Source organism: Triturus cristatus, chromosome 4_1, assembly GCF_964204655.1.
Source record: "Triturus cristatus chromosome 4_1, aTriCri1.1, whole genome shotgun sequence".
NCBI lineage: Eukaryota > Metazoa > Chordata > Amphibia > Caudata > Salamandridae > Triturus > Triturus cristatus.
Genome location: NC_140585.1, coordinates 865921532 through 865943765, shown reverse-complemented (window position 1 = coordinate 865943765; position 22234 = coordinate 865921532). Strand labels below are relative to the sequence as shown.

General features: G+C 46.8%; 1 protein-coding gene across 2 annotated transcripts in view; it reads right to left on the bottom strand.

Annotated features, from left to right (window-relative positions):
• MKLN1 (muskelin 1) overlaps window positions 1–22234 on the bottom strand; it is a 653324-nt gene that overhangs the window by 15654 nt on the left and 615436 nt on the right. For both annotated transcript variants that reach the window (XM_085653584.1, XM_085653585.1), the window contains exon 17: window positions 18731–18785. In XM_085653584.1, the coding sequence (XP_085509710.1) occupies window positions 18731–18785 (55 nt within the window). The remainder of the gene's footprint in view (window positions 1–18730; window positions 18786–22234) is intronic.

Genomic DNA, 22234 nt, shown 5'->3' with positions numbered 1-22234 from the left:
CTACATAAGGGAGCAACAGGGCACATACTCTAGTAGAGGTAGAGGTGGCTTCAGGAGATACACAACATTCTCTGGATCATCACTAGGAAGTAGCTCAGATAGTGACACTGAACGCCCGGGCCCCAGCTCAGCCGCACCGACTTCAGGCAACACCTACACTGATCAGCAGCCTTTTTTAGTTGAGGAACCATGGTGGGCACAGCGAGGGCGGGGACGCCCCTGGGGCAGACCCAGGGGGGCCAGAGGCTCAATGTGGAACCAGGGCAGAGGAAAAACAAGGAAACAGACACACTTCCAACAGGAAACCCACGGGGACATACAAACACGTCGTCAACACTACAGATGGTAGCATATACGTCCGTAAATCCAGTAGTCAATCTATCAGATTACGTACTCGAGTCCAATAAGCAAGAAATCCTAGAACAAGGCCTATCTTTTGTCCCGACGTCTATGCCCAACAATTTCAACCTTAAAGTAGAATTGCACCAATTTTTTCGCAAGGTCAGACTAAAACAATATTTCCTCAAGATCCCTCCCAATCCGACATTCTCGGGAAGTGGACTAAGACCCCCCTCCAAATTTAACCCCTCCCCGCTCACCTAATGCCTCACAAACTTCTGGCATATGAACAGGTGGTCATGAGGGATGTTGATAGCATACTGGCCAATCGGCAGTATGTTAAGTACAATGTGAGTAAACAGGAGCCGGAAGCTCTGGAAACATTGAAGACGAACACAGGTATAGTGATCAAACCCGCGGATAAGGGCGGGGCGATTGTTATACAGAATGTTGAGGACTACAAAAAAGAAATCCTCTCACAGTTATCCGTTAAAGGGAACTATGAGAAATTAAGAATGGACCCAACAAAAGAGATCAGTAACATCATAGGATGCACAACTGGTGAGGCACTAAAAGTAGGACACCTTAGTAAACTGGAACACGACTACCTCAACAATAAACACCCCAGGATGCCCACTGCCCAAGATACACAAGCGTTTACAGCACCCACCAGGGAGACCAATAATCTCTGGCTGTGGCTCTATTTTAGAACCACTTTGCAAATATATTGATGTATTTTTAAAACCTTTCGCAGAGAGTACCCCCACCTATCCCAGGGACACTATGCAAACCATCCAATTGGTGGATGAGCGTCCACACGATCCTGGTACTAAAATATTAGCCACTATGGATGTAACGGCTCTGTACACCAATATCCCCCAAGCAGCTGCACTCGTGTGCACTGAGTCATCACTAAGTAAAAGACCTGCACCACACAAGGTCCCGACAGAGTTCATTATTGAATTACTTGGGATCGTCATGACCAGAAACTATTTCTACTTCCAGGGTCAATATTATGTTCAAACAAAGGGCGTGGCTATGGGGGCGAGCTTCGCCCCAAACCTAGCAATCATCTTCATGAATGAGTATGAACAACAGTTTATCCTCAACAATCACAACCCATATAAAGACAACATAACCCTGTGGCGTCGCTATATAGACGACGTTGTGATCATCTGGGAGGGCAACGAGGAACAACTTAGATCTTTTCACCTCTGGCTCAACACTTGTTCTACTGACATTCAATTCACTCTTGACTTTGATAGAGAGCAAATTAATTTCCTTGACATTGTGATCAAAGCAGAGTCAGGCAAACTACACACCAACCTGTACAGAAAAAGCAGCATGCGTAACACGCTCCTGAGATACACGAGCCATCATTCTCGTAACCTCAGGGACAATCTGCCCTTTGGCCAATTCCTGAGGCTACGTAGGAATTGCTCAAAAAAAGAGAACTACTTTGATGAGTCAGCTGGCCTCTTAGCCAGATTAACTGAACGTGGTTATCCGATTAGACTCCTAAAAAAACACAGGGAGTTCCTATTGGTCCCTAAACCTAAGACAAATACTAGCGAGGAACGGTTGGTGAGTGTGACCACCTTTAACACCAAAAGCAACGCAATAAAAAAAGACCATTAACCAACATTGGCATCTAGTGGCGGATGAACTGGGTAATATGCCTCCCCCTTTACATGCCTTTAGAAAAGGTAAAAACGTAAGGGATCATGTAGTTAAATCCCTGTTACCCACACCACGCATTTCTGGCCAAACATCTCTATGGGGGATCCCACCAGTTAGAGGGCACCATAAATGTGGCTCATGCAAAGCGTGCCCTATGACAGAAGAAATCACTGAGTTTACACATAATGATCAGACGCATACACTACAGGAGCACTGTAATACCACCGGAGTAATTTATGCAATCACGTGTCCTTGTGGTTTCATGTATGTAGGACAGACCATCCAGAGAGTAAAATGCCGTATTCTACAGCACTGCAGCCGCATAAGATGTAAGGTACAAGGAGCCCCTTTAGTGGAGCATTTCAGCACATTTGAACACACAGCTGAAAGTCTGAAATGGTGGGTCATTGAGAAGGTCAATCCCAATCCCAGGGGTGGTGATTTTGCCAACATTCTCAATATACGTGAGTGCAGATGGATACATTCTTTAGACACGATTAAACGAGGCCTGAACGAATTTGAGGAAATTAATAGACAGGCCTCTGTGCTAAGTAATGGATGAAATTGTTTTTGAATACACTATGGAGCTAATGTGCCTTACAACCTGGTTGGATAGATAAATCCTTATCACTAGTACTTCCATAATGAACATAAGGCGTTTTGTAATATGAACAGGTCCCCCTCATTGGTTAAACATGTAATTGTCCTATTGCATCGTTAATTCTACCTACACCATCACTGTCTTTTACAAATATGTATACCGCATTGTTTTTAACATTTTATCTGCCCAATCACTAATGTGTAACTGTGTTGTTGTCCTTTTCGCACTCGCCTCCCTCGAACACTCGTTAATAGGGGGCCTGCATTTTAATTAATACTTTTGCGCGATCATGTCATCTTGTGTAACGTTTCTAACATGACGCGTCAGGAGATAGGCTAGTCTTCCATCACGCATCCCAATTAATTGAATACTTTTGCGCGATCATGTCTTTCTATGTAATGCCTCTAGAATGCATGACACATGACGCACAGGGGGACAGGTTAGTCTTTTATCCCTCTCTGAACGTACTGGCGGCGTCAACCGACACGCGCAGTACTTTTCGTTAAATACGTCCTCGAGGCGGCCGCTCCTTCAGAACCCAGCAAACTGAGGCCGAGACGGGAGACAGATTAATGCGCCCAAGGTAAACTACACCCCTCGGGGCTGCCGACATCGCGCTTGACATTAGGGCTACTTTAAATCCACCACTTAATGCCCTTTCCGTTCTTTTTAGTTCTACATTTGATCGAGTATTCATTGCTACAATTATTCAACGGTAGTTTAAACTGCACGGACCGCTTGCCCTTAATCTTTTGGAATTACACTGGCGCAGCTGAATTAAGGTAAAACGACCGTCTAGAGCGTTTTTTTGGCTCTATACATTAGATACCTCTGGCTTTAGTGGGGATGTGTACTCACCATTTCTTTTTTCAGCTTCTGGCCATCGTTCTTAAACATTATCACGAGTGGACCTAATCTACTTGGCCACAGCATTTACGTGGCCCACTAACTCTGACTAAGAATCTACATCCCGCAAGTGATGGCGGGTAAGCCTAATTTTAGTGATTGGCGCATAGAATTAAGTTGTTACCCTTCAGTGCAACATCCTGAACCCTGCCTTTCTATTCACCCTTAGGTATGTGACTTAGCTTCATACCTATCCAGGTTGCCCCACCCTGTCCTGAAGAAGACCCGCACGGCCGGCTGAGGCCCGAACTACCCCCATGGCCATAAGACGGGTCGAAACGTGGACATCCCCATGTTTAGCCTGGATTCTGCACTCATCCCCTAACGTGCCACTTAAGAAATTTTTTTCTATGTAAATTACAATTGTAACCAATTTATGACTTTCTACTGTGTATGTGGCCACGCTAGATAGGACGTTGATTTACAACCAGTCCTATTGTTTTAAACTACCAAGTTTCCTTTTTTATGTCACTACTTGAAAGCCTTTCTCCCTCACTTCCTTACACTTGAGCACCCTTCTCCTACGCACGTTCCCTCTGGAGCATCCTCCTTTTTCAATAATTAAGTACAGTTAAGGAATATGCTACTTACCAGTATGCATCTGTTCTTGCATGTAGAGTTGCAGATCTACACACTTTTACATAGATCGCCATCTGGTGTTGGGCCCGGATGTTTGCAGTTTGTTTTTCCTCTTGGAAAGTCTTTGGAAGTCACGAAGTCGGTGACTCCTCCTTTGGATCGTATTGCGCATGGGCTTCAGCTCCATCCTCAGATTGTTTTTCGCCAGCAAGGAAAGATGGAGCGTAGTAACAACAGTGAAGAAACCCATGTGTGTTGTATCTAAATAAGATAGACTGGAACAGATACAGGTAGCCGGGGAGGCGGGTGGGCGTGTGTAGATCTGCAGCTCTACATGCCAAGAACAGATGCATACTGGTAAGTAGCATATTCCGTTCGAGGCATATGAGCTGCAGATTACACACTTTTGCATAGACTATATAGCAGTTCCCAACCTTAGCGGCAACCACCGGTATCTGTTGCAGTGGTTTGAAATAATGTTTTTAGTACAGCCTGGCCCACACTAGCTTGTTGCTTGGTTTGCACATCTACACAATAGTGTTTAGTGCAAGTGTGCGGTGTTGACCATGTAGCTGCTTTGCAGATATCATCTAATGGGATGCTCCCTAGAAAAGCCATGGAAGCACCTATCTTCCGTGTAGAATGGGCTTTAGGGGGAACGGATAGCGCTCGTTTTGCTTTGTGGTAGCAAATCTGGATGCATTTTACAATCCACCTAGCTATCCCTGATTTTGAGATGGGGTTGCCCTTGTGTGGTGGAGAGAAAGAGACAAACAGTTGTTTGGTCTTTCTGAAAGGTTGTGTTCTTTGGATATAGTAAAGTAAGGCTCGTGTGTGTGTAGAGCCCTTTCTGCAACGGTCTGAGGTTGCGAGAAAAATACTGGTAATTTTACAGATTGGTTTAGGTGAAAAGGGGAAATTACTTTAGGTAGGAATTTTGGGTTGGTACGGAGAACAACCTTGTTCTGGTGCATTTGAAGAAAAGGTTCTTGTATGGTAAGTGCTTGTATCTCACTGACCCTTCTAAGGGAAGTGATGGCTACAAGGAAAGCTGTTTTCCATGTGAGAAATTGCAGTTCGCATTTATGCAAAGGTTCGAAGGGAGGCCCCATCAGCCTTGTGAGAACGATGTTTAAGTTCCACACAGGTGAGGGTGGTACTCTGGGGGGAATTATTCTTTTTAGGCCTTCCATGAAGGCTTTAATGGCAGGTACTCTGAAAAGTGATAGGTGCTGCCTGTTTTGTAGGTAAGCTGCAATTGCTGCGAGGTGTAGCCGAATGGAGGTATAGGCTAGATTACACCTTTGTAGGTGGAGTAAGTAGCATATGATGTGTTGTATAGACACGTCTAGAGGATTGATTGTGTTGTTATGGCAATAAACAACAAATCTTTTCCACTTGGCAGCGTAGCAGGCTCTAGTGGTAGAGCGTCGAGCTTCTCTGATGACGTTCATACAGTCAGGGGGAAGGTTTAGGTATCCGAATTCTAGGATTTCAGGAGCCAGATCACAAGGTTGAGCTGAGCTGGGTCTGGGTGCCTGATCTCTCCATGGTTCTGGGTTAGGAGGCATGGTGAGAGGTGTAGCTTGTGGTGTGGTACTACCGAGAGTTCCAGCAGCGTGGTGTACCACGGTTGTCTGGCCCATGTTGGAGCTACTAGGATCAGTGTGAGGGAATGCTGTTGTAGCTTTCGCACCACTAATGGAATTAGTGGGAGAGGTGAAAAGCGTACGCAAATTTCCCTGACCAGTTCATCCATATCGCATTTCCTTTGGACAATGGGTGTGGGTATCTGGGCATTTTTTGTTTTCGTGGGTGGCGAATAGGTCTATCTGTGGATGCCCCCATATTTGAAAGAACGGGTGAAGAACCTGCGGGTGAAGTTCCCACTCGTGGATCTGTTGCGTCTGTCTGTTGAGCAGATCTGCCATGGTGTTTTGGACTCCTGGGACATGTTGGGCTAGGAGAAAGATTTTGTGTGGAATTGCCCATCTCCATATGCTCTGTGCTAATTGAGAGAGCTGTGGAGAGTGCGTGCCGCCTTGTTTTTGAATATAATACATGGCCGTCATGTTGTCTGTGCGAATGAGGACTGCCTTGCCTGAAATCCGTGGTTGAAAGGATTTTAGGGCTAGAAAGATTGCTAGTAACTCCAGATGGTTGATATGGAGTAACTTTTGTTGAGGCGTCCATGTGCCCTGCACTGTGAGGTGTAATAGGTGAGCTCCCCAGCCGGAGAGCGATGCGTCTGTTGTTAGTATTATTTGTGGAACCGTGTCCAGGAACGGATGACCTTTGGAAAGGTTTGTGGTGTTCCACCACTGCAGAGAACGATGGGTGCGACCGTCTACCAACACCAGATCTGTCAGTTGCCCCTGGGCCTGGTTCCATTGGTGCGCTAAGCACTCTTGGAGTGGACGCATCTGGAGTCTTGCATGAGGCACTATGAAAATGCAAGAGGCCATCATCCCTATCAGTTGAATAAACACTCTTGCTGGAAGGGAGTGTTGAAGTACGAATTTTTATCGCAAAGCCTGAATGCTTGCAATCCTGGCCGGATTGGGGTAGGCTATTGCTTTTGAGGTGTCTATGGTGGCACCGAGGTATTGTTTTATGTGGGATGGTGTTAGGTGGGACTTTTGGTGGTTCACCGTGAAGCCTAGATGGTGAAGTAGTTGGATTGTAGTGGCGGTGTGGTGTACACATTGGTTGTATGAAGTGGCTTTTATCAGCCAGTCGTCCAAGTATGGGAAGACGTGAATGTGCTGTCTTCTGAGGTGTGCCGCCACTACCGCTAGGCACTGGTGAATACCCGTGGTGCTGTTGTGACTCCAAAAGGGAGCACCTTGAACTGGTAGTGTTGTCCGTCCACTACAAATCTGAGGTACTTTCTGTGAGCATGGTGTACTGGAATGTGGAAGTATGCGTCTTTCAAGTCCAGTGTGGTAAGGAAGTCGTTCTGGGAGAGGAGCGGAAGCACCTGCTGAAGCGTTACCATGTGAAAATGGTCTGAGTGTATGTATGTGTTTAGGGGCCGGAGATCTAGAATAGGTCGTAGAGTCTCTTCCCTTTTTGGTATTAGAAAATATAGGGAGTAGACCCCTAAATTTTGCTGATTGACTGGAACTTGTTCTATTGCCTGTTTTTGTAGGAGGGAGATTACCTCCTGCTTTAGTAATGTGGAATGTTCTTGTGACATTGGGCGTTGCCTGGGTGGAATGTTTGGGGGGGGGGGGGGGGGTAGATGTTAAATCCAGGCAGTATCCTGACCGAATAATTTGGGTCACCCATTTGTCTGAGGTGATGGTCTCCCAGACATGAAGGAAATTTTGAAGTCTGCCCCCGACCGGAGTGGGATGGTCTGGAGGGAGCGGAGGGAAGTCATTGGGTAGGCGGTGTGGAAGAGCGGGCGGTATTTGTTTTGCCTCTGCCTTTATTATTGTTGCCCCTATAGCCGCCTCTTTGATAGCCCCTTGTGAAGGTGGACTGAGTGGGGGATTTGTAGGAAGTGGACGCGTTATCTGAGGAGTAGCCTCTAGATGTACTCCGAAAGGAAGAGCGGCGAAAAGAGCGCCTAGGAGGGTGTGACTGTAGGGCTCCCATGGAATTCGCCGTATCGGTGTCCTCCTTCATTTTTTCGAGGGCCTCATCTACCTTTGGGCAGAATAGGTGTTCCTGGTCAAAGGATGGAGGCTTGTACCTCTGGTTTAAATCCTGATATTCTTAGCCAAGCATGGCGACAGAGGAGGACGCTAGTATTAATGGCCCTGGCGGCTGTGTCTGCTGCATCTAAGGCACAGCGTATAGAGGTGTTAGTGATTGTCTTACCCTCTTGAATTAATTCATTGGCCCTAGTTTTTTTCAGGGAGGTGGTGCATTATGTTTTCCAATTCATCATAATGTGCCCTATCGTATCTGGCCAATAGCGCTTGGGTGTTGGCGATACGCCATATATTGGCTGCCTGTGACGCAGTGCGCTTTCCTGATGCGTCCAGTAGCTTTGACTCTTTGTCAGGTGGTGGTGCTTCGCCTGACGCCTGGGAATTTGTTCTCTTTCGTGCAGTGGAAACCACTAGGGAATCTAGTGGCGCTGGCCCTTTGATATAGGCGGGATCTGTGGGGGCAGCTTTGTATTTTTTTTCTATGCGTGGGTTAATGACCCTGGCCCTGACTGGGTCTTTAAAAACCTCTGGCGCATGCTTTACCACCCCCTTAAGCATAGGTAGTATGGAGGTAGACCTATGTGTGGTATCAAATGTGTCGAGGAGGAAATCCTCCTCCACTGGGTCAGTGAGCAACTCTACCCCGTGATAGTGTGCCGCCCTTTGAAGTAGATGGTGGAACCCTAATGAGTCTTCCGGTGGAGATGGCCTGGAAGGGTAAAGGTCATCTTGTGGGACGTTGGGAATATCTGGGTTATTGTAGTCGTCCCATGGGTCTGGGGATCCTGTAGGGGTGGGGTCTTGGGGCACATCCCCTATATCGTGATATGGGTCCCCCTGATCATCGTCGTCTGGAGACGGGGTCGGAGAGCGATGAGGTGGGGGTGGAGAAGGCGGAGGGGGTGGAGGTGGAGAGGGTGGAGGAGGTGGGGAAGGTATTCTGAAAGGAGAGGTAGCAGAGTCCTTCCTCTTTGGAGGTGGAGACGGAGCTGGTTTGTCCAAATGTCTCTTTTTGGAAGAGAGTGCCAGATGTCCAGTTTTTGGATCCCTGGTGAGAGTTTTTTGTAAGGGATCCGGTGTAAATAGTTCCTGTGACAGTGTTTGGTCCGTCGGCGCCGAAGTCTTCGGGGCCGATGACTTTTTAGGCTTGTCCGTGCCAGTTTGCTTAGCACTGGGCTTGGGAACCTCCGATTTCTTGGTCGGCGCCGAGATGGGCTTCGGCTTGGAAGTGTCGGTGCCGAGGGCCTTATGGGGTTTTGTCGGTACCTAAGATGGCGTCGGTACGGAGGCCCTGGGTTTTGACCCAGAGGGCTTCGGTGCGGAGCTCGGTGTCGAGGTAGAGGCTGGATTCTTTTTCGGTGCCGAAGTGTGTTTCTCTGCACCGCTGGCAGGCTGGCTCGAGCCCGAGCCACCGGAAGGCTTACTTGGCTTCTTCACCGGGCCCGAAGGTGGGGTGAGTGTAGCAGTGTCTCTGGTCTTGCCTAGGCCCGGAGGCGAAGGCGTGACCGAAGCCTTTTTGGGTGTTGGTGCGGGTGTTGGGGGGGTGGGGTATAGTACTCACGACCCTCTGCGCCGGAGTGATGTCTTCCACATCTGAGTCGTCGGCCTCGGAAGCACTGACGAGGTCCTCTTCGGTGCGCTGCTGTCCCGGATCTTCGATGTCGTCTCCGAAGATATCGACTGGAATGGAGGTCGAGGAGTGTGCCATGTTTCTTCTGGCTCTTCGGTCCCGAATAGTCTTTTTCGATCTGAAAGACTTACAGGCCGGACAGTCTCAAGCCTCGTGTTCAGGGGAGAGGGAGAGGTTGTATACCTCATGAAGATCGGTGTGGGGGAATTTGGACCCACATCGAGGGCACATCTTGAATGGAGTTCTTTCCATCAGCCAGGACCGGAGCTTGGGTAGGCCCGAAGGCCGCCGTCGACGACTGGAACCGAAGATTTGTCGATGAGAAGGTGCGTTGATTGAGGAGATCGCGATCGAAACAATACCGCGATGTGAGGTGAGGATTCCGCTTCGATCGTCGAACTGGAAATGTTCGGAACCGGAGCGCGAAGATTACATCCGAGCCCGATGGCGGAAAAAAACAATCTGAGGATGGAGCCGAAGCCCATGCGCAATACGATCCAAAGGAGGAGTCACCGATCTCGTGACTTCCAAAGACTTTCCAAGAGGAAAAACAAACTGCAAACATCCGGGCCCAACACCAGATGGCGATCTATGCAAAAGTGTGTAATCTGCAGCTCATTTGCCTCGAACATTAAGTTTTCCAATTGTACACCAATTTGCATAAGAATAAAATGCATGGTGAATTGGACTATGTTTTGTTGCACTTCTTTGGCTTAATCTTTGAATAATGTATTCAATACTATGAGCAGTTTACACTGTGCTTAGGAATGCTCACGAAATTTGTTACTGAATGTACCAAATAGGAAATTGATTTATGTCTCTTCAAATGAAGGTCTAGGACCACTGTTTTTCCGGTTCTATTGAAGACTTTCCCCAATGGATTGAAAAACCCAGTTGGATTAGCGTTTCTATGACCTGCTGGATGTGTTGTTTGCATTGGCTGTAAGAGCTTGCCTTTACGAGCCAGTCGTCGAGGTAGGGGTATACTTGTATTCCTTGCCTCCTTAGGTGCGCTGCTACCGCTGCTAGACATTTTGTAAACACCCTTGCTGCAGATTTGAGTCTGAATGCCAGCAATGTTAACTGGTAGTGAGTTTTGTTGATCACAAATCTTAGTAGGTGTTTTTTGTTGATGGGGATGTGTAAGTACACGTCTTTTTAGTCTATAGTTGCAATGTAATCCCCCTCCTGTATCTGGGGTATTACTTCTTGCAGAGATGTCATTTTGTATCTTTGTGTCCTTATGAACTTGTTTGAGAACCTTAGACCCAGAATAGGTCTTATCGTTTTGTCCACTTTTGGTACGAGGAAGTAGTTGGAGTAGACCCCCTTGATTCTTTCCTTGTACGGCACTATCTCTCGTCTCCTTGCTGAGGAGTTCCTGTGCCTCTAGTAGCAAGAGTGAAAGTTCCTTTGCCGAGTGCACCTTGTTGTTTGGCCTCTTGTTTGGAGGTTGTTTTTCTAACCCTATACGGTAGCCGTATTGTATGAGGTTTAGTATCCATTTGTCCGTTGTGACCTTCCTCCATTCCTGGAAGAAGTCCCTTATCCTGCCTCCTACTGTTGTTATATGTTCAAGAACCTGTTTGTCTTGTAGAATCAGTTTTTTGTTTTGTTTTCTGTGTTGATGCCCCCCTAAAAGTGTTGTCTGGGTGGGCGTTTGCCTTACGGCAAAGTCACTTGGAAGTGGATTGTTGCATTCTCTCCGTGCCTGTCCTCGTCCGTTTGAGCGCCCTCGAAAGGATTGGCCTCATGGCTGGTACTGGCAGTTTTGCTACTGTTGTCCCTGCTGCTGCTGGGCCTGGCTGCTTCCTTGACAACCTTGTTGGAAGGCTTGGTGTGATGTACCAGGTTGGTTGTTTCCCCTACCTGCTAGTCTTCTTGAGGGTGTACCCCTTCTCATCCCTCTGAACTGCAGTGCTCCCATGGACCTTGCTGTCTCGTTGTCCTTTTTGAGCGGAGTTAACTTGTCGTCAACTGGAGTTCCAAAAAGCTGTTCTCCATTGAAGGGTGTGTTAAGGATGTTGCTCTGTACTTCAGGCTTGAAGCCTGAAATCCTTAGCCAGGCGTGCCTTCTCTCTGTCACCCCAATCATCATCTGCCTGCTGGATGTCTCTGCTGCATCCAGGGCGACTTCAAACATGTGTTAGCCATGTTTTTCCCTTCCTCTACCAAAAGGTCTGCCCTTTGCTGGTACTGTTCTGGTAGATGCTTCAGGAGTTGTCCCACCTCCTCCCAGTGTTGGTATGCATGCCTGTTGATTAGAGCATTTGAGTTAGCGATGCGCCATTGAATCGCAGCACTCCTTTCCACTTTCCTCCCCATTAGGTCCATTCTCCTACTCTCCTTGTCTGGAGGTGGCTCGGCATTCGTGGGTACATTGGCCCTTTCCCCTAGCTGTTGCTGTTATTATTGAATCAGCTGGTACTGATCCCTGAATGTATGCAGGGTCCTTGGAGGAATGTTTGTACTTTTTTTAGGTCCTCGGGGTTACTGATTTACATACAGCTGGCTCCCTGTAGGCCTCCCTGCCCTGGTCCAGCACACTTGGGAGCATGGGCAGGAACTGGCTTCTTGTTTTTAAAGGTAGCAGAGTCTCCAGGAGAAAACAAGCCTTGGGCTTCTCCTCCTCCAACTTCACTCCATATGTCTCTGCAGCCTTTTTTAGGTCTTGCCAGGCGTTAGCAGCGCGCATGCGCTTCTTCGCCATGCGAAGGCTTCTTGGAATCGATCCGATTCCAGATGTCATGTCTGAGCTCCATCCGCAATTGCTAATTGGTGCGCGTCGTTTGACATCAGTTATTATTCAGTAGGGACTTTGTTGATTGTCTAGGAGTATTTTAAGTCCCTCCTGGTTACCACCCTGTCTGTTTTAGGCCACGCCCAGCAGGATTAGATCTGTTACTCGCGGCGTGCCACTAAGCACTTTTTCCCTAGCCTCGCATTCTGCATTTTATAATTCTTCAGTCTCGTTCGATTATACATTTTTTTTTATGCAGGTTCTGGGGTAGTCTTGTCCTCGCCCTGCACTCTGCATTCTCGAGTTGTGTTATACTTGTTATTCGCCCTGCACTCTGCATTCTCGAGTTGTGTTATACTTGTTATTTTTGTGTGCGGAGATCCACAACAAAAAAGGCAGTGCTCAGTTTTGACACTGGTTTATTTTATTTTTGGCGCCTAATAAGAGCACAGTGCGTAATTTTGCAACAGAATTGTCCTGGTATTGGGGAGTCTGGTTGGGAGGACTATTTTAAACATTTTGATGAGACTTTAAGGGGATGTCGTGTAAAAAACGGTCATTGTCGCTGCTTGCAGATGCACACTGCGCTCCGTTCAGGGGTGCAACGTGATTTCATTATTTTGAAAGCCCCCCCACCCCAGAACTTATTTGATTATCGACAGGGTCAAAAGCCTAGTTTAATATGCATACCTCAGTGCGTCCTACTCACGCAAAAAAATACATTCCAACAGTACACATTTCTAGTGTGTGTTCAAGTAATAAACTGCACTGAAATAATACGTGGACAATGGACTGAATACGGAATGTCCTAAAATCATTGCACGTGCAGGCGAATGAGTGCATGGCTGAACCCAGGCAGTGCAGATGCAAGTAATCAGAAGGCTAAACACAGGGTGTACCCAAAATAACAGATTTTCGATCCTTAATTCAGTGAAAAATGCGCTATTTTTAGCATCTACTAAAACATACACGCCAAGAGACCCAAATCGGGTGGGAGACTCCCGATTTCTGAAGGCCAAACTGGGTTTATTTTGGCTTTCTCGCGTCTAGAATAGCATTTTCCATAAATGTCAACGGGGGAAGGAAATATATTCTTTTGATTTTTTTTATCCCTAGCTTTATTTTTCTTAAATGTTGGCATGTGTGAGAGTGAACTATAACAAAAGGATGACTCGATAAATGCAGCTCCATTTCTTCGAATTGGGCCACGTTAAACAAGTTGGGCAACTGGTGAACGCCTCACATTCGTACAGAGCGACAACCCGACTCTTAATTTGGGACCACCCAGATATACAACTCAGAAATATAAACTAACTGAAGCCAACAAGAACCCCGGTGTCTGCCTTTTATGGGATTGTGGACGGTTCTTGTTTGAAGGAGGGGCGGGCATGATTGGGGAGGGGCGCCCCGTGAGCAGTGCTGATGTGAAGCGGTTTACGTTTAGGAATGAATTGATTGCTATCCTTGTGCAATAAGAAGTGGACACTGAACGGTTCAAATGCGGTTTGCAGCCATTAACGCCCAGGCATGCACAGATACTGCTGGTGCATACTCAGAGGTAAACATTCACCAGTACACAAAATGTTACTGCCTTCAGCCTTGCTAAATACAGCTTTGTATCTGGATAACAAGTGCCAAGGGTAGCAGCTCTGGGACACAGGCTTTTGTCTTACAGTTTGTGCTCACTACTAGGCATATCCCCCCCTCAACACAACAAAAGATTCAAGGTGCGCTGAAATACAATCACAAAAGGTAGAGGCACTAGAGAGCTGTGTGTATAAACACCCCCGCTGGAAGTATATGCCATGTGGCGACCCGGAAATGCCATAAATCACATCAGCGTTTCTTAGAGCTGTAAATCTGTGTGCAAATACAGTATAGTAGAGTAATGCGAGGGCTCTTATAACTGCGGTGGCGTGGTCAGGCGATGCAACACTTATCTTATTAAGGTTGTAGGTCACCCATGGACCCCTATCATGCAGCATGTAGGGACACCCATAGGGAAGGTGGGAGCCCTGAGCAGAGGCGCGCTTTCCGAGGAATTGTCACCCGTTTACTTTTCTACCCGAGTGTCATTTTTTACCACAGTCCTTTAAAATAAAAACAAGCACTAAAAATGCAATAGGTCTCGCCTTTCATTAAGTTAAAGCCATTTGCTTTGCTAGACAATACCATTAGCAAAGCAAATGGCTTTAACTTAATCAAAGGTGAGACCTATTGTATTTTCAATGCTTGTTATAACCATATTATAGATTATTATTATTATTATTAATCGGATTTATAAAGCGCCTGGTTGCACTATACAGTGTGTCCCCGCGCTACGGTGCAAGTCACTCTGGTGATCACAAAGACCTACCCAGGCGGGAATAGATGAGTCTTCAGTTTCTTCCTAAACATGACCTCAGAGGGTTCCAACCGAAGGCTCTCTGGGAGTTTGTTCCAGAGTTGGGCCGCAACAAAACGGAAGGAGCGACCACCCATCCTGGCTCTCTTTACAGCCGGGACGCAGACCAATCCCCTCCCCTCAGACCTAAGGGCGGCGAGTTGGGGCGTAAGGGGTAAGGAGGTTCAGCAAGTAAGCAGGCGAAGTCCCCTGAATAATGCGGTGACACACACACACAACGCCTTAAACCAGACTCGTTCCCGAATGGGTAACCAGTGGAGAGAAGAAAGAGCCGGTTTAGAGGCAGTTCTCCTCGGACGCATCAGGATCAGGCAGGCTGCAGCGTTCTGTACGCATTGGAGTCTCTGTATACACCTTCCAGTAACGCCTAGATATAAGACATTCCCATAATCGAGACGAGATGTCACGAGAGCGTGAACTAGGGTCTTCCTAGCTGCAATAGGTAATATATCCAAAGTTTTTCGGAGTCTTTTAAGGATTCCGAAGCAGGCTCCTGCGACCCGTCTGGTGTGATATTCAAAGGACAGGTAAGAGTCCATCCAAACCCCCAGGTTTTTAGCCTGGGCGCATGGCACAGGGGTGGGGCCCAAATTCTGCGGCCACCACGCAGAGGACAACACGGATGGAGCTCTTCCCACCACCAGCACCTCTGTCTTGTCACCATTAAGTTTCAGACAGTTTTTGTCCATCCAAGAGGCTAATTCTTGCAGGCACGCCACCAGATTGGGAGCTGCCGACTGCTGTTCCTGGGTCAAGGACACCACCAACTGGGTGTCGTCGGCATATGAAACAACTCTGATCCCAAAACCATCAGCGATCTCTGCTAAGGGAGCCACATAAAGATTAAACAAAGTCGGGCTCAAAATTGAGCCCTGAGGAACCCCCTGCTGCAATCCCATGACCCTAGAGTAGAACTCACCCTGCCTCACCTGGAAGCTACGATTTGCCAGAAATGATATAAGCCAATCTAAGGCCCTACCAGACACACCTCCCTTCTTTAGACGGCAAACTAGAGTGTGGTGAGCTACCGTGTCAAAGGCCGCACTAAGATCCAACAGGATCAGGGCAGCCGTTTGACCCGCATCCACATATTCCTGAATGGTCTCTGTTGCTAAAAGAAGGGCCAACTCCGTCGAGTGACATTTACGGAAACCCGATTGAGTGGGGTGAAGGAGGTGACATTTCCCGATGTGTGCTGTAAGTTGCTCATTTACCACTTTCTCTGCGATCTTAGCAAAGTAGGGTAAAAGAGAGATAGGTCGCAAATTATCTAATCGCTCCAGGCCTAACTGAGGTTTTTTTGGGAGGGGAAGTACTACTGCCTCTTTCCAACAACTAGGGACTGTATTGGTCCTAAATGAGACCTCTAAGAGATGTCTAATAAAGGGCTCCAAGGTTTCTAAGCACCCCCTAATCCTTCTCGGGGAGGCCGGATCTTTAGGGGAACCTGACTTAACACTCAGGCAGATTTTTTTCAGGATTTCGGGGGGGGGGGGGGGGGGGGGGGGAGTCACAAAACTATCTAGCCCCTCATCCTCACCTACAAGTCCTGACACATCCTGAAGATCTTGGTCGACCCCGGCCGACTCAGGAAAGGTGGAGTAGATTGTCACCACCTTGTCAGAGAAAATATTCGCTATAAGGTTACAGCGTTCAGCTGACCCTACAGCAGGAACTGCCACTATGTCCAAGGAAGAGATCTCCTTATAAACCTTGAATAATTCCCTAGTCGAATTACCAGCAGACCCAATTCTTTCAAGGTAATATTCCGCCTTAGTTTTCCTGATGAGCCCATGGTAGGCCTTCAGCACCGCTTTGTACTCGCTCCTCCCTGGAGCAGAGAAGTCCTTCCTCCATTGCCTTTCAGCTCGTTTACAGTATGCCTTGGCCTTTTTCAGCACTGAATTAAACCAGGGGGCAGATTTCTTTGCTCTAGTTAGTGTTTTCCATGACCAGGGGGCAGTACTATCGAGTGCTTCTCCTAGCCTCCTATCCAACTCTGAGCAAGCACTGTCAGCATCTTCACCCCCAGGCGAACCCCCCATCAGGAGGGCGTTCTTGAACTTGCCCGGGGAAAAGCCAGCCCATTTACGGTAGGCTATTCCCTCCTTCAAGTTCTCCTGCACCTTCGACTTAGGCAATCGCATAACAAAAGGGACTAGATGGTGATCTGTCCAAACCAAGGGCTGTGGTCGACCAACCACTACCTCCTCCCAGTTTGTAAAAATAGGATCAAGCAAATGACACTTCTGATGCGTGGGACAGGTAGCACTAAGTTTTAGCTGTAGTGTCGCGAGTTCCTCGAAGAATATGAGTCTATTCCTTCTTCCGGTATTTCGGCGTCGAGATCATGCCACTCCAAGTCTTGCGCCTCTGAGGACGTCGAGTCCTAGTAGGTTTGCTGATCCTCCGAGCCTTCGCCCTCGAAGTAATACAGGACCTCTTCTTCTTGTCCCTCGACGAGTTCCAGCGTTTTCGGCGGCTCAGGGTCCTCGTCGCCCCCTTCGGCTTCGGGCTTCAGCGGGATGGTGTACTGGCTCATCCTTTCATCTAAGTCCTTTTTACGTTGCAGGATACTCGCCATTTTGGCTTCGAGCCTCCTTTTCTTTCTTTCCATCTCGGCCGCTTGTTCGGGGTTCGAGAGTTTGGGCACTGCGCTTCGCTTTCGTCGAAGTCGCTGTTAACCCTTCTTTTCTCGGCGTCGAGGGGTCCTTTTCGAGGCCAGCCTTCGATGACCTTGATTTGTCTTGGGTTTTCGCCATCTGGGAGTCCTTGTCTAAGGATCATCTGGGCTGCTTGTCCTTGGGTGCTGTTGCTTTCGCCAAGTGTTTCGATGGCAATGCTCCCTTTGAGGACTTGGTGTCACTCTTACGAGTGTCCGTCGAGTGTCTGGGGGTCGACTCTCTTACCTCCTTCGACGTCTTCTTTTCAACCTCAACGACTGTGCAATCCTTCGGTCCTTCGGCGATGTTGTCCTCTTCTACACTGGAGAGGCCCAAGTCTCGGAGCGATGGAGGTGGCCCCTGGCCCTGCATGGTGTAGTTTGCTCTTCTCTGCCTCTCTCTTACTCTGAGGGTCATCGGTGTGAACGTCAAGCAGGCGTTGCAGTCCTCGCTGTTATAGTGGACCGGCAGGCAGAGGTTGCAGACTGGATGCTGGTCCTTCTGCGTGTATTTGTGGTGGCAATTGTCGCTGAATTTCAATGGTGTCTTCTCCATCCCCACGCTCAGGGAGCCCCCTGTGTGCGCATTTTGCGTTGAACGTCGAATTTTCGGGTGCAATCCTTCTTCTTCGTCGTCCCGGTTACCTGACTTGTAGTCGGGTGTGTTGAATATTTGATTTAGTCGTCTTCCTGTTGTTTTTCGAAAAGTCTCTCTCCAAAACCTCTGGAACTCTTTGGTGACGATCCAGACCCAACTGCGGAAAAAAGAATCTAAAGATGGTGACCAAAGGCGGGAGCTTCCGGAGGAATCGCGTCGACGTCACGGAGGACACCAAATGGTGGTATGTCGACGCCCACCTGGGCCACGTAAAAAAAGAAAGAAAAAAAAAAAAGAGTAGAAAGACTACAATTCTGGACCCAACCACTAGATGGCGGAATACTGCACAGCATAGTGAATCCAGAAAGATTCACGTTGCAAAACATCACTCATAAATGTAATGCTCCCAAAACGATCCATCCCTTTTCACCAGACTACAAGCAGGTAGGTGCCTAGGGTTGCAGGGTATGCCCCAAATATTCCTGTTCTCTAAAACTAGAACTGTTGCATCTTGATTTTTGGCAGCTTTCGTCTAATGTCCATCCACAAAGTTGAAAAAGCTCGATCCGCCTGGTGCCAAGGTGCAACAAATTTTATTCACTCGCAATAGCTGCCTTTCAGGAGCCCTGTAAGGGATTTTAATGCGAGTACTTTCCTGCCCAATCGCTTTCTGTGAAGAGGGTAGAAAGGCAGCATCTTTAAATGTTTTAAGAAACAATGACGATAAGATCGGACTGATGTTATCCATGTATTGATGTGAACTGATAGGTGTTAAATATATACTAGACTCTCACCAGCTTCTTTTCTTTATATGACCAAGCATTACCAAGATTAAATGAAAAAATAAAGTATAGGTATGCAGATATGTAAATAAATATAGAAACTCTGATGGCAAGCATATTAAGCTACAGTAGATGAATAACACTTACCAAGAGGGGTGAATTCTGAGCTGGATCTAAACAGAGCTGAGGCGAGGAGTTGGAACTGCAAAAAGAGTCGGAATGCTCGGTCAAAACAACAATAAATAAAGGATTATTTTCCTGTAGCTTTGCAGACACATTTGGGTATTCCGTATAGGCACATGCACTTATAACATCCCTTGTATACAGTCAATCCATAACTCACCTTAAACATAACAGAATAACATACAGAGAAGATAGAATTCAATAATTAGCATTGTCACTCCTGTTAGCTACCCCTTGACTACTCATGTCTTAGGCTTGTGGTAGCTGGATCTCATGCATGTTCTATACTGTTTTAAAATCTGTGTTATAACTTATGCTTATATTGTGTTGTTTCAGATGTTCAGAGGTTGCACAAATAGTCATGATGAAGTGCCTGAGAGTCATGCAATGCACTGAGACACATGGGCAATCAACTAAGTTGTTTTCCGTTTGACAATAAATATAATTTTGACAACTGAATTAAATGTCTCCTTAAGCTTCTGCATCAATAATGCACATTAGAACCTGTTAATATCAATAATAAGATCAGTGTATTGTATAAGGTCACGCCTTTTGGTATGCCCCGTCTCTGAAACAAAAACCTCCTCGTACACTTCTGCAATTCAAAGATGTTAAAATATTATTTTCCTGTAGTGGACTGACAAAGTTCTTGAAGCAACTGATGAACACTGGAAATGACTAGCACCAAAAAGATAACAGCACCCAATGCGTATTAGAAAACAACTCTAAGTTAATGCATTTCAGGTCATAATATTGTCTGGTTCAGCATGCAATATGGAGGGCAATATAGGCACTTGTGTTCAAAGTCTACAGAAATGACGGGGTCATGAACATCAATAATGGAATACAGTTTAAGGTCATGCTTGCATTTGAGCTAATGAGTCTGACACCTTGGCTGTTCGATACAAAATATTTGAAAGGGGCTGGGACTTCCAGAGGTACTTCAGGTGTTGGAGGTAGGAAGATCATATACTATTTGATCATTCTGAATCCCTTTGATAAGTAAACAATGAAAAGGGAGACTTGCAAAAAAGATTCCACTATTTCAATGACAGAACATTCTTTGGGTTCAAGTAGAGAAACCTAAATGTGTTATTTTTTATATTCCATTAGCTGATGCTGATCAAATAAGAAACAAGCATTGAAAATGCAATAGGTCTCGCCTTTGCTTAAGTTAAAGCCCTTTGCTTTGCTAATGGTATAGTATAGCAAAGCAAATGGCTTTAACTTAATAAAAGGCAAGACCTATTGCATTTTCAAAGCTTATTTAAATGCACTTCGACCACGGGTAGACACTACTTTATTGCTAACATCAGGAGTAGTCTTCACATCACCCCAGTTCCTCACACAGTTACAGCAAGAACTCCTGTGACATCATTCGAATTTGAACCCCCACTGGAAAGACAAGTTCGAGTTAAATGACCGCCACTAACACGGCGGTGGTCTGCACGTCAGAGGTCAAATTTACTAAGTTACTCTGTACACTATCCTTGTGAGGTCGGTTATTTAGTACCCTTATATTAGGTGATAGTAACATCTGTTGATTGCAGTGCTTTGATACCATAAATGTGGGTTGGAGAGCTATATATAAAACAAATTGGCACCAGTTAGCTGTAAACGCAACAGGTCTGTATCTACGCAGCTCTTAACTTCGTGCACAACCACATTTCGTGAAAACACTAACCTGGTGTGTCAGAATATTCACTACAAAGATACAAGAACTGCCGAACCGCAGCAAAGCCAAGTACACAATTACTATTCTTGCCTCCAAACCAATGAACCTCGAAGATATATGTTGGTATGGCACCTATAAGTAAAGCGAAGTATAATAACCCTATAATCTAGTTATGGTGTTTTTGTAGCACAAATTTAGGAGTCGATTTCTCCCACGGTACACCATACAAAATTAGGCATTAAAACCAAATTCTCGTCCGTTTGAGGAGGCGTCAGACCCAGCAGAGACGGGTGCTGTTTACACAGTATATCGAACAAGGAGTATGTGAAACTCAAGAGTAGAACATCCAGAAGTCTGGAGCAATTATGGTAAATAAGGCACCATTGGCATCGAGTAGACCCCATGTTTGAATACCCAAGTATTAGAAGGGGGGTTCCCTCCTTCCACACCCTAAAGTCGTAAAAACAGTGAAAAAAACCTCAACGTCTGGAAACAGTTGCTACTAGTAGCTCTCCATAAAATCGCGCTCGGCCCACAAATATACTTTGAAAAACGCTGGCCACACTGTGCCGTTGACTACCTTTACGCAAGGTTGTGGGCAAGACTAAAGTACGAAGTAAATATTCTGAGCAAAACAAGCACGGCTCAAGCCGTCGAAAGCGGGATTTTAAGAAACATCTGAGCTGAACTTCACCCATGCACATCTTAGTAATGCATTCAGAATGTGTGTTCATACATCCCTGCGCACGAGAAAGGGTATGAATATTAACATTTAGGAACTTAACCGTTTCAAATTGTGTAAACAAAAATAGAAATGCATTATTTAAAAGCGCCCAGCAGTACAGCGCTGCTTCGTCCAGGGGTGCCGCACATGCTCCTATACCAGAGGAAGTCACAGGCAATTAAAATCTGGGCGCCCAGGTCGAGGCACATGATCCGGTCTTTCTGCTGGATCAATATCGGAGCAGGGGGCGGGTCCCTGCGGGAGGCCGACCTTTCCTTTTCCCCCCACAGGTCAGATCATCTTCATCAAAAACAGGTCACGCCATCTTCATTAGAAGCGGCGCCAAGAGCAGACACTGATTTGTACGGCACCCAACGCGGCGCCAATCCCGCCATGGACTCGAAAGAGTTCTGTAGCGCCTAGTAACCACTGTCCTAAAACAGTAAGCAACGCGGCGCCAAGAGCAGCCAGTGCATTAAATCCAGTAGCCACTATAATGCAGAGACCAACCACCATGTTCAAATGGTACACAATTCGGCAGCAGTTGCAGTCCCAGGCTCAACACGGTGCCTCCAATATAGCGCCAAGAGCAACAACTAGTTTACAACCGCAGATACGTAGAGTCACTGTATAAAAAAACCCCACTATCTTCATTAGCTAAAAAGGATCAAATACTGTGCCAAGGGTAGTCTTATTTAACACCGACCAAACGCAGCTATGTATTGGAAACCCGATGGCACCTAGTGTAAGGAAAACGCTCCTAATGCAGTTTGTATTAAAACAGCACAATGCAGCGCCTAGACTGGCCACTCAGTACATCGCTATATGCAGCCTATTTATTAAACGAGGGCTCCTTGCAGCTCTGTGGACTGACAGTGAATGAACTTTATTCAAGCAGTCAGCGCTGCCACAGAGAAGAAAACGTTACCACACAACAAAGAGATGCGCCCTCTGTTCGATACCAGTGTTTGCCGGACAGCCTTGTAATACCACCAGCCCCCCCCCCTCCACATAATCCTTACTTTTAACGCTTACCTCTCCCACAAGCTGCTCCCCAAAGTTAGGTATC